General features: G+C 38.1%; 1 protein-coding gene and 1 non-coding gene across 2 annotated transcripts in view; both read left to right on the top strand.

The window, feature by feature from the left end:
• Nucleotides 1-16,207, top strand: part of POLA1 (DNA polymerase alpha 1, catalytic subunit) — a 335,012-nt gene that overhangs the window by 56,166 nt on the left and 262,639 nt on the right. The window contains exons 18-26 of the mRNA XM_034754923.1: nt 976-1,065; nt 2,639-2,755; nt 4,018-4,193; nt 4,585-4,714; nt 5,195-5,314; nt 8,113-8,209; nt 9,175-9,299; nt 13,897-14,046; nt 14,288-14,410. Of these exons, the coding sequence (XP_034610814.1) occupies nt 976-1,065; nt 2,639-2,755; nt 4,018-4,193; nt 4,585-4,714; nt 5,195-5,314; nt 8,113-8,209; nt 9,175-9,299; nt 13,897-14,046; nt 14,288-14,410 (1,128 nt within the window). The remainder of the gene's footprint in view (nt 1-975; nt 1,066-2,638; nt 2,756-4,017; nt 4,194-4,584; nt 4,715-5,194; nt 5,315-8,112; nt 8,210-9,174; nt 9,300-13,896; nt 14,047-14,287; nt 14,411-16,207) is intronic.
• On the top strand, nt 8,621-8,753 carry LOC117871402. The gene has a single exon (XR_004644211.1).

Raw genomic sequence — 16,207 nt, 5'->3', positions numbered from 1 at the left:
TAGACCAGAGGTGGGCAAACTATGGCCCTCGGGCCACATCCAGCCCGCAGGACATTCCTGCCTGGCCCCTTAAGCTCCTGCCAGGCCCCTCTCCTGCTGTTCTCCCTCCCCCCGCAGACTCAGCTCACTGCGCCACTGGTGCAGTGCTCTGGGCGGTGGAGCTGCGAGCTCCTGGGGCAGTGCAGCTGCAAAGCCCGGGCCTGACCCAGTGCTCTGTGCTGCGCGGCGGCGTGGCTGGCTCCAGCCGGGCGGCGTGGCTGTCCTGCCACTCTGCGCGGTGCGGCTGTAGCGCCGCCAGCCACCGGTGCTTCAGGCAGCACGGTAAGGGGGCAGGGAGCGGGGGGGTTGGATAGGGGTTGGGACGGTCAGAGGGCGGGGAATGGGGATTGAATGGGGGCAGGAGTCCTGGGGGGGGGGCAGGGGGGGGGGGAAGAGGGGGGTGGGGGGGGGGGGTGGGATGGGGGGCGGGGGCCTCCCCTAACTGGCCCTCCATACAATTTTGGAAATCGGATGTGGCCCTCAGGCCAAAAAGTTTGCCCGCCCCTGTGTTAGATTCTCATTTTCATGTGCAGTAAAGTCCATCAAAATTTCTTTAAAAAAAATCCTCTTTTCATATTTAAAGAGCCACTAAAAAGTTTGGCAGCACAAAAATGTAGCCTACTCTTTTTTTTGTGTGCGATAATAAGCCTGTGGGCAAATGTTATGTATATCATATGTAGCACTGTCTCGCTGTTCCTGACTCCTAGCAAGATTCTTGGAAACACTTGCACCCAAAGGCAAAACAGAAAAGGGTATGTGAGAAAACCTTTCTGTAGCCCTGTGCATGGGAACAAGAAGCCTTAAATTATGAAGCCTTCAATTATGCAGTGTTTATTGTAGTCTTGTAACTCATGAGTGAGGGAGAGGGTTTTTCATTTTAAACTTTAAGTTTTTATTGGGTCATTGAAACCAGGTACTCCCTCTTGCTCCTCTTAGAATTCTAACGTAGAGATTGCTGCAACAGAGAGAACGTTACTGGGATTTTTCCTTGCGAAGGTTCACAAAATTGACCCAGATATTATTGTGGTGAGTAACTATTAACTTGACTTTAATATATATAAACTAAGAAATATGTTGACTGGGCAGATGTTAACTTAATTCTTGGTTTCTTTGTGCCCTTAAAGCTTTTACATTTATTTCACGTTTCCTCATGGTTTAACTTGCTTTAATGGTTATAAAATAGAGCAAGTGTACATACTTACACATATGATATTGAATTGCTCTTCAGGAGTATGTTGTAGCCCATATCCCTTTAAATGTTGTTATTGAAAACATAATGACCTTCCTTAATTTAAAAAAAAGCTTTTGGGTTTACCAGAGAAGGTGGAATATTGATGGTTATGGGGCTATTCATCATCTGTCCAAATACTCATGTAACTTCTGTTAATGTCATTTGGATAGTTTGATACCAAAATCAAGACAAAATATATTTTTAAAAAATCCCTTGGTCAATTAAGTTTATTTTGTGGCAAAATAAGCCTTTCTTTGTACTTGATAAATGCTTTATATGGGAAATGTGAGATTTATTTTTACTTTAATGATTCATTTCCTTTTAAATAGTTAGGATATTTTAAATTATTAGTGAGTGTACTTTACTGAGTAACCTTAAATTGTTTTTGAAACTCTTTTTGAATAACACAGGGCTGAGTTTATAAACAAATTAACAAAAAATAATAATGAAGAAATAGGATGGAGGGATAACCAAATTACTGAAGTGAGCAGTGCTGGCAAAATTAATAATGGCTGGCAACAAATATCCATGTACTTCTGTAGTAGTTTTATAATTGTTGTGGAAAGACTCAGTCAGTGAAAATGCTGAGATTAACACTTGAAAATTTTGAATACCACAAGTTAGGTAACTGAGTGGCCTGATTTTTCAGAGCTAAGCACCTGCAGTTCCCATTGACTTCAGGCTGGGGCACAATGACCCTTCTTCAGGGGAGCAGAAAGGTGTCTTTAAAAATACTTCTGCACTCCCATTTCCTGAGTTGTGCTGTGTTTTCTGGTTTCAGTTGAGGATTGGGACTAGTACCTTCAGGGAACAAATAGTTATGTTTCTCTTACATATCTGAACTTTCCAGATGGTACTAGATTAAAAGATATTGTTTAGCAGTGTTTGATTTAAATATGTCAGAACTCTGCCTTTATCTAACATGATGCATTGAATATGGTATTCATGGTATCCTAGTAATATATAACTTACATCAGTAGTTGGAGGGTTTTATGAGTGGAGGGAGAAGGAATTACTTAAATATGTCTTCACATGTGGTTAAATAGAGAATTTAAATTGAGATCTGTCACTAGCTGTGAGGCATGAGAATGAAATTGAAAGAACCTGTATGAACTGTGAGCTAATTATAATGAAACAAAGTTTATTTCAGTATTCTGCTGAGCAGTGTTGTTAATGTCAGGACTAATGAGTACTGCTGATGAATAAATTCCCTTAGAAGTAAGGGCTTCCAATAAGAGGTATGCTGATGATGCCATCAATTAGATTAAAAAAAAATACAAAGGGCAAAGGAATTCTAAACACATGAAAGTAAGTCCTTTAATTTGCATTTGTTATAACCTTTTTCTGTTGCTTTCTTTTTGTGGCAAGGGTCATAATATTTATGGTTTTGATCTGGAAGTGCTGCTGCAGAGAATTAATGTGAGCAAAGTCCCTCACTGGTCCAAGATAGGTCGACTGAGGAGGTCCATCATGCCAAAGCTTGGGGTAAAAGATTGCTTAAGTCTCTTTTAAGTTCTTTTATGTTGCATGTGATTAAAATGAATTAATTTAGCTAATGTATTTTGAATGCCTCCCTGATGTATTTTGACTGTTGGTCATGTTGGATTTCTTGCATCCCAGTTCAGACATAATGAATGTTTGTATGACTATTTTATTACAGTAATAAGCTAAACTAATTTTCAAGTTAGGCAAAATTAGTTTACATTTCTCAACTAGATGGTGGTAATGACAGATTAATAACTGTAATAGAGAAAAGATGTCTTTGTCTTTTTGTCTAGTGCAACTGTATAATGAGGGGAAAATGTGGCTTGGATTGACTGGTGAATCATCCCATAGAGAGTAGTTAAATTATATTTCACTAGTTTTATTACGTTCTTATTCTGAGAACATGACATTCTGAATACTTAACTACAGCATCTCCCTCTTACATAGTTTTTTTTTATAGGCCTATGCTTTTTTCTGTTTTCATCACAACCACAAAACACTTCAGTGCTTTAATTTCTCTTTATAAGGAATTTCCTCCTTCTACATAGACATTCTCTTTGAAAGGTAGGAGAAAGACAATTGAAAATTTTTTAAGCGGAGGAGTTATTTTTGTCTTTTATTAGCTATAAAGACGATTAAAATATTTACCGGTAATTAAATTGATAGCAAAAATTCCACTTTACAAGTTAAACATTCACTTTTGTTTATCTTCTCTTTCTTCTTCCCTTCACCACACTCTGCTGATACTTTTTTGTGTCCACTTCATTCCCTGTCTTTCCCCACCAACATGTTTTTGTTCTCCTCCCTGTCATTTTTATGACTTTTTGTGCTGTCAAATACTAAACTGCTTGTTAGCATGCAAAAATTATGGTCTTAAAAAAAAAAAAAAAAATTCAGATTCCATGCCAGACATTCATTCTTAGTTTCCTGATCCTGCAAACCCTTTTGCATGTGCTTAATTTTGTTACTGAGAGTTGTAAAATTTCAATGGGGCTACATAATAACAAAATTAAGCACATGCATAGGGGTTTGCAGGATTGGGCCTTAGCTTTTAAAGGGAGCCATATGCCCAGTCCTTCATATCCACAGGCTTTGCTGAAATATAACCAAAATTCCTTTATGACCTGATCCAAGGTCCATTGATTTAAATGGAAGATTCCAACTGCCTTGAGTGGCCTTTGGATGAAGCCACGTATGCATATATTTGAGTATGTGGTGTGTGGTTTTTTTTTTTTTTTTTTTTTTTTTTTTTCATGGATAAGGGTCGAGGCGGCTTTGCTGAAAGGAATGCAGCCTGTGGTCGGATGATCTGTGATGTGGAAATTTCAGCAAAGGAATTAATTCGCTGCAAGAGCTACCATTTATCTGAATTGGTCCATCAGATTTTGAAAACCGAGAGGATAACAATTCCACCAGAAGAGATAAGAAATATGTACAGGTATAATGCTCAGTTTTTTTTTATGAAGTTCTGTGTTGGGGAATGGAGCAGCATTTAGTTTTATTTAGTTTGTCTATATAGCAGAGTGCTAATACTTAGTGTTTTTCATCTTAAAAAGTATTTTCCAAACACTGTTTCTCAGAACAGTGCTGCTGATCATGGCTTACTTCATTCAAATAGAGATACATTGTGAAAATGTTACTTTAGGTACATTGTTTAGTCTACTAATATTGAATTACTATTTGCAACTAAATGAGTTTGCTTCATAATTTGGCACAGGTACACTGCAGAGATCTTAGAGCCATGATACAGAATTTAGGCCTACTCTTCTGCAAAATTCATACTGACCTGTTTTAGGTTTAAACTTGCCATTCTCCCTCTTTCTTCCCAGTGATTCGTCTCACTTACTGTACATGCTGGAGAACACCTGGACAGATGCCAGATTCATTCTGCAAATCATGTGTGAGCTGAATGTTCTTCCGCTAGCACTGCAGATTACAAACATCTCTGGGAATGTTATGGTAATTTGTTTTCTTTCCCTTCACCTAAAAAGCAACTATTGCCTTGTGCTTTCTGTGTTTGGTATGATTAATGCCTAGTCTGAGTCGGTGCTTGTAAATTCCTTAACTATGCACAGTGAAGAGTGTGCATCCTTTGTCCTTCAAAGAGATGAAAACTATTAGTTGGAGTACATTCAAATTCAGATGACCTCCATAGGATTTTTTTCCTCTGACATTAGAGAGTTTGTACTACGAAAGTATTTTAGGTGAAAATGGACAGATGGTTGAATCATTTGGTAGACTTGTTTACATATGGTGCAAAATCCCCACAAACAAAATTACATAAACCTGAAAATGGATATTTACCTTGTTTAAAAAAAAAAAAAAAAGCATATGTGAGAAGACGGTATCTGGTTGAAATCTGTCTTAATTCATTTTTGTGCATCAGTATTTTGCTTTCTCTAGTTTGTTTTGAATTCTTCTGTTTTTTTTCCCCCATAGTCAAGGACAATGATGGGTGGGCGATCGGAGCGTAATGAGTTCCTGCTACTTCATGCTTTTTACGAGAGAGACTATATTGTACCTGACAAGCAAGTTTTTAAAAAGCCTCAGCAGAAGCTGGTGGGTCCCAAATATGTTCTTGTTTTGACTTGCTGCTTCCATGATTTTTTTTTAGATAAATTCTTGTAAAATCACTAATATCTTTTCCTTTGCACATCATTTTCTTTACGAAAACATGAAAAAGTAATTATCTCCAATCACAGGGATAGTTTATGGTCAGATCAAGAAGAACTTTTCCCAAGATATTATAACAGCTTATGTCATAAGTGTGAAGTGAAAAGCCTGTGATTTAAAGGGACACTGTCAACTTGAAAAAACACATTGCTGACTGAAGTTTTTTACCTACTATAATTACAGGAGCACTTTACTTCTTTCAAGCTCAGTAATCTTATCAAATATTTTTTCAGGTTTTTTTGTGTTTAATTTGTACATTTAATGGTATTTGGTATATAGTCAGTTCCTTTATTTTTCTGTGAACTAGTCAGTTTCTCCCTTCTTGAAAAGACCTTTATAGATTCCAATAAGGTTTTTAGAATAAACTTCTTTAATATTTTCTTCACATATGTGTCCCACTATAGGTGTGCAAATGTGACCAGTGTCTCAGTGGGGGCCAGCTATGGTCACTCAATTAGGGTGAACTGCAAAGAATGGGGCAGACAGTCAGTTACCATAAAGCTGGTGGATATTCCAATACTTAGATTTACCAAGCCAGCATAAAACAGTTTCTTTATTAGCTTACTGGTTACTCAGAAGTCCAAACAACACAGTTCCCTTAAAGTGATCCAGCCTCGGGCCTCCATTCAGGTACCCCCATCAAATATGATGATTTCTGAAAATTTTATTTCATCATAAAAAAGAAAAAGTTCTACCAATCCCAAAGGATCGAACACATTAATGAATGTTTCAGATCTTACCCAAATACACACTACAGCCAGTTCTTATTAACTAAACTAAAATTTCTTAAAATACAAAAGAGAGTATGATTAAAAGATCAATATACATACAGACATGAGTTCAGTTCATTTAGGTGCAGATTCATAGCAGAGATGGTGAGCTTTGTAGTTGCAAAGAGTTTTTAGAAATAGTTCATAGGTTATAGTCCAATGTCCAAATATCCTATTCAGGGGGTACCAGCATAACTGGGACCTCAGTCTCATGACTCAAACTTCCCCTGATGAAGCCTAAGCAGATCTGAGATGACAGAATCAGGACCCAAGGTTCTTTTATACAATTTTATGTTCTCTTTGACAAGTTGGAGTTCCTCAGGGAAGGAAAGGTAATGAGGATGACTTTGAAGGAGGTCCGTCATCAGTACTTAGCTATAGAATTAACATAAGGCCCTTTGCTTCTTCCTCCACCGTTCACAGATTATTTGCTATACATTTCAAAGAGAGATGAATACCAAAATATCCCATGTTTACAATTCATTTAAATGCTAGGATGTTCTTTTGACCTCTGATCAGAATACAGCATAGAAAGGGACTGTTGATTACATTGTTGACCCTACTCATACATATGTAAATACACAAAAACACAAACATTATCTCCCCACATGTCTTTTTGAGGGTTATTTATTTGGCAGGATGTTTAATCCTTTCTAGCCACGTGTCACAGCAAGACTGGATTTTTCTTGACTAGCGGGTTACAGGGGTGCACATGTACCCGGTGCTCCTCATTCTTAGAAGGTTTGGAGTTTAGCTTGAGCTAAGTCTAGTAGGTTGGACATCAGCTAGATTCCTGCTTATTACATGTGGAAGTTTGAGGGCTAATCCTCCTCAAAGACTCACATAGCAAGTGCCTATTTTGCCTGGGAGAGTCCCATATCCCTAGCAGGTGCTTGGTCTGCCTATCTTTCTCTGCAACAACTTCAAGTCGCAAGATGTGAGGCTGAAGCTCTTTCTTGTGGAATGATCCATGAAGGTGGCATTAGCTCCAGAAGAGCTATGCTTCAGGACCTGTCTAATGGGCAGGCCTGTGTTGTCCAGTGGTCCCTCAGGCAGATAGGTATCTTCAAAGATATCAGTAGGGAAATTGACACTGGGGCATCAAAAAGGGCTGCTCTAAACAATGGGGTAGGAGCTCAGGAAGGAGCACAGTGTCCTCACACAAAGAGAGGCACAGGAAAAAGTTGTTGTGTGATAAGCCCACCAAGTCTGATATGGTGCCAAGCATGAGCAGAAAGGAGCAAACTGTCGTGCAACTCGCTCTGTTCATACTGGGTCTGGTAGTGGAAGCACCCATGTCAACTCCAGCATCAGGAGAACAGATTCAGACTATACCAGGGACATTCTCGGTGCTGAGATGCCCAACAGCAGCAGTCACTTTCATGGTTTGATTATAATCAGTTTCACTTTCTCCCTTACTTGCACTACTACACTGAGGCAATGTTTAATTCATAAAAAAAATTCTTATCAGAATAAAAAAAAATGCAAGCATTGCTATTGATCTAAAGTGTGTTGTTTTTTTTTAAAAACACTATTTTCGTAAACTGGATTTTGGGCTTAAATTAATTCAGTAATATTCTTTTAAAATAACTTCACTTTCTCTCCACAATTTGGTGTCAGACTGTGCCACACAACATAGACTAGTGCTCTGTTCCATGGTGACGATTCCTAAAAGACTGTGTAATCTTTTGTGATCAGTCTCTTCCCAGAGCAGTGCAATTTTGTGATGGAAAGAGCCTTAATCAGGATATTAATCAAAATATTCATGTAGTAGATGTCTGTTAGAAAAAACTCCATTCTTATCCCATTCATTCCAATTTTTCTTTTTCTTTTGTAAATTAAGACTTCTAAATTAGAAACTTGATATTATTTTAAAAAGAGGCTAGATGTCAGAATTTTTTATGCCAAATACAGGTGGATGAAGATGAAGGTGTTGAAGATCAGAATAAATCCAAGATAGGGAGAAAGAAGGCAGCATATGCTGGGGGTCTAGTCTTGGATCCGAAAGTGGGTAAGATTTGGCAATTTTACTGCTCATAACAGTGTATCAGGTCATAAATGTGAAGGTTAGCTCCAGCTAAACTAAAATGCTGTTACATTGCTGTTTGTTCAAAAAGTTTCAAAGCAAAAGGCAGAGAAAATCCCCAAGCCCCTTGTATATGAAAGGAAAAAAATTCAGAATAATGATTATTAGAAAGGCCAGAATCTTGAGAAGGTGGGGGGAGGGGGAGAAGCAATGTAGCACAACTTTCTTGTAAGGATATAGATGCAGAAGTAACTTTATATATGTGCTTTCCATTTTGGGAACAAACAGGAAAAAAAGCTTAATTTTGTTTGCCAGTAGAGTAGTATATCTTTCATGCAGCATCAGGGAGAAATTAGGGTTTTTTGTGTTTAGATTGTGTATAGCATATTTTGCTAATGGACGCTTAAGGTTTTCTTAGTTTCTCCTATATATGGTGATAACTGTACAAAAGCATCCTACAGTAATACAGAAGCTATCTGTTTAACCCTGGCAAGTTAAGAGGGGTTAGATCGTTCCACTTCTGACATTCATTAATCACTGGCTAATAGCACATCTGAACCTTTTCTTAGGACTGTTGTTTGGACACATCACATAGTGCACTGGTCTCTGAATCCAAGCTGCTTCTCAAGTTTGTAAAGAGCACAGTGTAGACTGGCAACACTCAGCTTAGTCTGGGTTCAGCCATGTAATATGTGAGTGGGGGTCACTTCTTTTCCGGCAAAAACTTATGACACTCACGGCCCTCTCCCAGATCTCCCCACTTCATTGTGTGAAGTCTTCTCCTCCCCCACCACAGATGCATCCATATTAGTCACATTTATTGTTTATAGTTACAGAATTGGGCCCTGAAACTCAATGGAAATCTTTCATTTGGCTTTAATGGGAGTTGGATCAGGTACCTAGTGGGGATGAATAATTATATGGATCCTCACACTGTATTTTTATTTCAGGTTTTTATGACACATTTATTTTGCTTCTGGACTTCAACAGCTTGTACCCTTCAATTATCCAGGAGTTCAACATATGTTTTACCACAGTGCAGAGAGAGTCATCAGATGCACAGAAGAGGGCAGAGGTTTGTGTGTGCTTTATTAATGTTCTGATTTGAGGTTCAAATCTTCAGTGTGTTTCATGTGAATTAAATTGTAACAGCATCCTGGCTGGAAACTGATCCTACATGCTTATCATTATCATCATCATTATTTTTACTTTTGGTAGCACTCATTATGTGCTAGGTGATTTCCAAACCCGCAAGGAGGACAATCGTTGCTGCAAGGAAGAACGCAATCTAGGGAATTGTCTTTTTGCTTCCAAGTTCCTTGAATGTGCTATCTGTATCTATTGCATCTACTTCCTTTCAATAATACTCATCATGCTTGCACCCCTGGCATGTTGTTCCATTCCTTATCCTCTCCCGTACAAGAGGATTTATGGAGGGCTTAGTCAATCCTGTCTCTCCTTCCTCTACAACTTCTTTTTTCTGCTGCTAAATCCCTTTTCTGTGCCCTGTCATCTCTCATCCAAACTAATGAAACGTGTTTTTTTTCCTCATCCCTGGCCTCCTTGCATTTCCTCTTGCATCTGTACAAAAGCAGTACAGAAATAAACTTCCAGTCTTGCCATTCTATCCTCCTCCCATGGGCTTCTTCTTGTCTTCACACTTCGGGTTCATGCTTCTAATCCTTCTCCCCTTTTAGTCACTCCACCACTCCACCTCTATCTACATCTGTTTTAATTTCTTCCTACAGTTCCTTGCAAGCTGCTTTTCTAAACTTGCCTTTTGTTTTCTCCTTCTGTGCTCATCTTTGCATATTTCCATATCAGTCCTTTTATGCTTGGAACTCCCTCCTTCCATTCAGCTGAACAAACACTCTCCTTATTCATGTTTCTCCTTATAAAACATTTCTTCTATGAAACCTTTCAATTGCAATTTACCAGATGAGGTTGGGGGAAATCCATACAGCTGTAAGATTGGACCTTCACTTGGTGTTTTATGTCTCTGAAGTGTATTGGCTGTCTGATGCAAAATGTATGCTCCATGGGGCATACTTCATTTTACGGTCCTGAACACCAAAAATGTTTAACTGGAGAATATGAATTGACTGGAGCCACCAGGGGTGTTTGACTGTCTTTGTGGTACTAAGTACTTGAGCTCCAGACTAACAGTATGCCTCTTCAGTTGGATTCAATGATGGAATATACAGTGTGTCAATTCAGGAAGCCTGTTCTGTGCCTGCTGTATTTGGGGGGGTGCAGGTAAAATGGATTGATTCAAATCAAAGCTATTTAAATCACAAATTTTTACTAATGATTTTAAATCATCAATTTTAACTAAAAAGTACAAATGCAAAACATGATTATCTTCCTAAAATAAGGTTGATTCTCATTGGTTGGTAACCATTAAAACATTGATTTGCAACTAAATATATCCTTCACGCTTCATTTGGTCCTTCTTTTTGCAATCAGGAGGATACACTATATATCTATATACAGTTATTTAAGCAGTTATATAGCTTAACTTGCATTTATTCACATGCTTAATTTTTATATTTGTATTACGTTAGAAAATGGTGAATCATGCATTTCTTATTTACTTGGTGCTTAACTTTTTACATGTGATCTGGGTGAAATTCTATTTAGGTGGCAATTCAGATTCAGTTAAAAATTCACAAAATCAGCATTTTAGTTTTTCTTTTTTAAAAAATAAATAAAACTACCTTAAATGTGCTGGATACATAAGAAAAAAGCTGATTTAAAACAGTTTTGCATTTAAAACCATGTCCTTCAAGATTTTACAACTAGGAGATCTGATCTTCTCACACCTAGGACTTATCTGCACAGCATCGGCGAAGCATGCCAGAGTGGGTGTAATTTGTAAAGGTCTAATATGTTGTGGTCTAACTGCCCCACGTCAACCCTGCTGACGTGCACTAAAAAGTACCTAGTTCACATTAATGGACTATGTTAACATGAACTTGGCACCTTCTGGAACACAACAGCAGAGTGTACCCAGGGCAGTTAGAGTGCTTTACAAATTGCACCCCTTTGGTGCACTTGTTGGTGCTCTATAGACAAGCCCTTGGTTTCTCTTCAGAGATTGGAAGAAGAAAACAAGCTTTTCTGCTTTTTCAATTCCCAGTTGGTTTCTTAAATTTGAGTGAGCTAGTTGTTGAATTGAACTAGTTGAATAAACTGAAATGAAGAAAAAAATTCTATTTGCACCCACAGAAGACGCTATGCTGTCAAAAGCTGGTTTAATACTTCAATAAACTCTGCTTAGCCAGTGACTTCAACCAGTTCAGTGGTGTGACTTTCTTTAAAACTTGCCAGCAAACACAGATTGTTTTTGGTTTTTATTGTAACTAATTTTAATGGACTATAATAAATTTAGGCTCTGACATGGGTTGTTAGTGTCAGATTTAATTTTCAGTAGGTTTATTTTTTAAGACTAAACCTGAATTTAATTTAAATTAAAAACTCATTTTTTTCTAAATTGTTCATTTTTTATCCACCCTGGCTGAGGGTGACTCTTGGTTGTCTTTTAGATCAGGATGAACTGTTAAATCAAACAACATAACATTTCTGAATGGTCCATCTTCAGCAATATCTCTTTAATTTCCTGGCTGTCGACATTTAGATATTTTTCTTTCTCCTTTTGTGGTGATAATTATACATAAGTGTCCTTTGTTAACATAGAAACTTTTGGTTAATTCTTCTCAAGTTAATAAGGACTGTATCGTTCCACTTCTGACACTTTTGTTTCATAGGCTAATGCCTGATTAATTGAAGCCTATGAAAGTGGTTGTAGTTTTGCCACCATGTTCACATGCAGGCACAGTTCCAAAGTTGGAATCCTTTAAGGTTTATATCTGTACAATTATGTACATCTCTTAATTTGGAGTGTTTGGATCCAAAGAAAATCCATGGGCATATAGCAGAAAGTATTTGTAAATATGTAAACCACTGCACAGTAGGTACCCTGCCCCAAAGGGGCCAATAACGACGAGAAGTTTGTTGGTAAAGGCTGTCCTTGACTTTACATATTGGTCTGTAACTTGCAAAGCCAGGCATTGTTTTCTTAATTATAAATCCCTGAAACGGTAAGAGTGCTTTTTTCCCTGATAGGTGTATTCGGAAACTTCAGGTAAATGGGAATGGGATGGCAGTGGAATGGGTTACCTAGAGAGGTGGTGGAATCTCCTTCCTTAGAGGTTTTTAAGGTCAGGCTTGACAAAGCCCTGGCTGGGATGATTTAGTTGGGGTTGGTCCTGCTTTGAGCAGGGGGTTGGATTAGATGATCTCCTGAGGTCCCTTCCAATCCTGATATTCTATTTTCTGATTTAAATACATTCTTTTGGCTCTTAGCTGTAAACAATAATATATATAAAACTGCTCTTTTCTGAAAAGTGTTTGCAAAGGCCCCCACTGTTTGTGATCGTTTTTGTCCCTGCTCTAATTTCATATTAGCAGTATTGCCTGAGAACACAATTTTTAAACAAATATCCATCCCCTTTCAAAGCTCAAAGGAATAACATTGAAAATAGAGTGTATTTTTGTGCTTAAATTCCAAATGTGGACACAGTTATCACACTGAAATTGAGGTGTAAAATGATGTATGTGTCTTTCTGATATTCTTTATTTATTAAAAATGTATGCGCTTGGAAAGGGGAGAGGAATCACTTGTGGGAGTTCTCATTATGGCTTGTATTGGCAAAGCATTCAAGTTAGAATAACTCCCTTTGTACACAGCTTAAATGAGAAGCCATGTTGCTTGTCATTGTCCTTCTTTCAGAAGCAAATTCTGAGGTGGTGTGAGAATCAGGAAGGCAATATCATACAAAATAACATAATGCTCATAACCATTTCCAATAACATTTAAATATGAAAGTCAAAAATTACTCACCTGAGAAGCAACATGTGAAATAGTCACCCCTCCAGATGCTGCCTTCCAGGCTTCACACTTAATATTATCTAACTCTTTCACCTGGAGATTTAGGGCTTGTTTATGCAAACGGTACATGGCAAGCTGGGATGTAAATCTAGCTTGCACTAGTCTGCTGTTCACGAATTATCTGTCTGGATCCTGCTCCTGTGTCAAAGTGAAGTAGATCAAAGTGTGCTATGGAACTTTTAGGGTGCAGCAGCAGGATTCACATGAACAGTTAGTGCGTGGCAAGCTAGTGTGAGGTAGATTTACACCCCACCTTGCCAAAAACTAAGTTTTCTTATAGACAAGCCCTTAGTCTGTCTTTCCTTCAAATAGAATTGGTATCTGAAATGCTTGTCCCTACGGCTCTGAAACAATTCATTTTTAACCCGTCTTCTTGCAGTGGTGCTTACATACCCCAGAAGGCTTTGGTTTCTGTTCCTAGTGTGACATCTGAGAGCCAAGTCTTTTGGGGTGCATTAGAAGAGTTGCTAGTGTACTGGCAGTGAATAGACAAAAATAGACTTGCAAATTCTGGGTGTACTAGTGGTTCTGCAGCACCAAATTAATACAGCTGAAAGGCATGAAAACCACCTTCACTTCTGCTGTCTTGAACTGTGAGTGCAGTTCCCTTTTTACTCTGCAGAAATAAATAAACTAACTTTTTCACGTCCTTCTTGCTTGTTAATAGAGTAAAATCTACTTTTAAAGCAAATATTTGATAAACTAAATGATCATTTGACAGGATGGAGTACAAGAAGAAATTCCAGAACTACCAGATCCATCTCTAGAAATGGGAATTTTGCCTAAAGAGATCAGAAAGCTGGTGGAGAGAAGGCGACAAGTCAAGCAATTGATGAAACAGCCGGATTTAAATCCTGACCTCTATTTACAGGTGTGTCTTATGGAAGAGCTCCTCTGCCTTCACTATACCTTATTTAAGTCCATTGGTCAGACCACAGAAAAGGAGTGATTACTTTAATATTAAATGGAGGTTAGAAACAAATTGTAAGATGCTCACTTGTGGTTTAGAGAGGTGATAGATGTCAGAAATAGCTGTGAGTACTTGATAATATTGCATTCAACTTCTGTTTGGTGGTTATGGTGATTAATGTACTGGTTATATTCCTTTTCAGTATGATATCAGGCAGAAGGCTTTGAAGCTTACAGCTAATAGCATGTATGGCTGTCTGGGGTTTTCCTACAGTAGATTCTATGCCAAGCCTTTGGCTGCTTTGGTGACACACAAAGGGAGAGAGGTGAGTCATTAAATAGCTTTTTAAAACGGACAAGTTTGATGAATAAAAACCTTGATTTCATTCTTCTTTCTTTATGAAGTCTGTATTATTCTGTCTGTCTTCCCATCAGAACAAATGTTGCTTTTTTTGTTATTTTTAAAAACTGAGCAACCTAGCCACCGCATTTAACCTTCCATAAAACAGTATGAAAATATTTGGTTAGGAAATAAAATTTCAAGCTTCCAAGGGGTTATTGTGAATGGTTGGTGTGAGTGAGGCTAAAGTTTTAGTATCCTGGGGAAATATCTTGTATTTAAGATTCAGACACTTATTGTGCCAACTTCTTAAGTGAACTACAAGACAAATACAGTTTTGAACAAATTTATACCTGAATTAGTCTGCAGTCCATGAGTTCCACATGCTTTTTTTTATATTCTCGCTAGTCATACAAGACCTCTACCTCATTTTGGTTTGTTTGACCTTTTTAATACTCATATGTCTCTCTCTCTCTCTCTTTTTTAATAGGAAAGAAAGGTTTGCTTGCACATAGCTATTTAAAAAGGCCTGAGTTTTTCAGAATGAGCTATGTTTCATACCTATATATAATTATGGTAGAAACTGATGAAACTTACTATATCTTCTGTATTCTAGAGAGATCTGTGATAGGAAGGGTAGGCAGTAAATAGGTAAGGAGAAATGATAATGTTTTAATAAGTTATTTTTCCACAGACCTAGACTCAGTTCATTCTTTTAAAAAAAAAAACTCTTTTAATCATTCTTTGTGGTTAATGCTGCAATACCATAGCTAGAAAGGAGAGTGTCTTAAACCATTTGATGTGTTAACCTCTTGGTACCTAGGTTTTCGCCAGCCACTTAATGCTAATATAAATTGCATTACTGTTAGTAGCAGGAGCTGTGGGCTGTCTGTATCAAGAGGTTAATGAGAAAAAATAATTTCAGGAAAAGTCCTAGGGATCTAATTTAAAGTAACATATAAGATTTTTTTGAAATGTGATTAAATGGTATTTCTTATGATTATGCACCTGATGATACATGCATAGGTAAACAAGATGATATGAAATATCTCCAGGGAATGTATCTTGAATAGATGTAGATCAGATTTTGAAATGCTACATTTTACTGTGTTGTCAAACCATCCTGTAGTTGAGGGCTGCACACTAAATATATTTGCAGAAAGATTCGGTGTGAAAAACACAAACAAGGCTGGAAATTCATATAGTGTAAAGTACTGGAAAGCTGTCAATATTATTAACTTTTATTAATAGTATTTTGGTGAGATTGGGTTTAGCTGTGAGGACATATTAGAAGTAGGTTGGACCACGCAAGTGTGTTGTGCTGGCTAAAAACTCAAGGATCACACATTATTCTTTAAAAACTGTTTGAAATCATGTTGATGGGGCAGCAGTTACCTCGTATGCACACTTGGATTTAATGGCAAAAGAATTTCATGTGATGTGACAGAAATTCCTTCTATGAAGGGCAACATAGCTGTGCACATGAGAGGTGCAGCACATACACCAGGGATCGCAACCGTCGGCACGTGGCCCATCAGGGTAATCCGCTGGCGGGCTGTGAGACATTTTGTTTACGTTGCCCATCTGCAGGCCTGGGCCGCCCCCCCCAGCTCCCAGTGGCTGCGGTTTGCTGTTCCCGGCCAATGGGCCTTGTGCCGAAGGTTGCTGACCCCTGACATACACCATCAACGGAATCTCTGATTCAGATCCCATCTGACACAACTGTAATGACATGTTGGACACTCAGTACAGACTGGTACAACTGCAGGCATGTATAGGTTAG

The sequence above is a fragment of the Trachemys scripta genome, chromosome 1 (assembly GCF_013100865.1).
Source record: "Trachemys scripta elegans isolate TJP31775 chromosome 1, CAS_Tse_1.0, whole genome shotgun sequence".
NCBI lineage: Eukaryota > Metazoa > Chordata > Testudines > Emydidae > Trachemys > Trachemys scripta.
The sequence above is the reverse complement of the archived record's forward strand: the minus strand, read 5'-3'. Positions and strand labels throughout refer to the sequence as shown.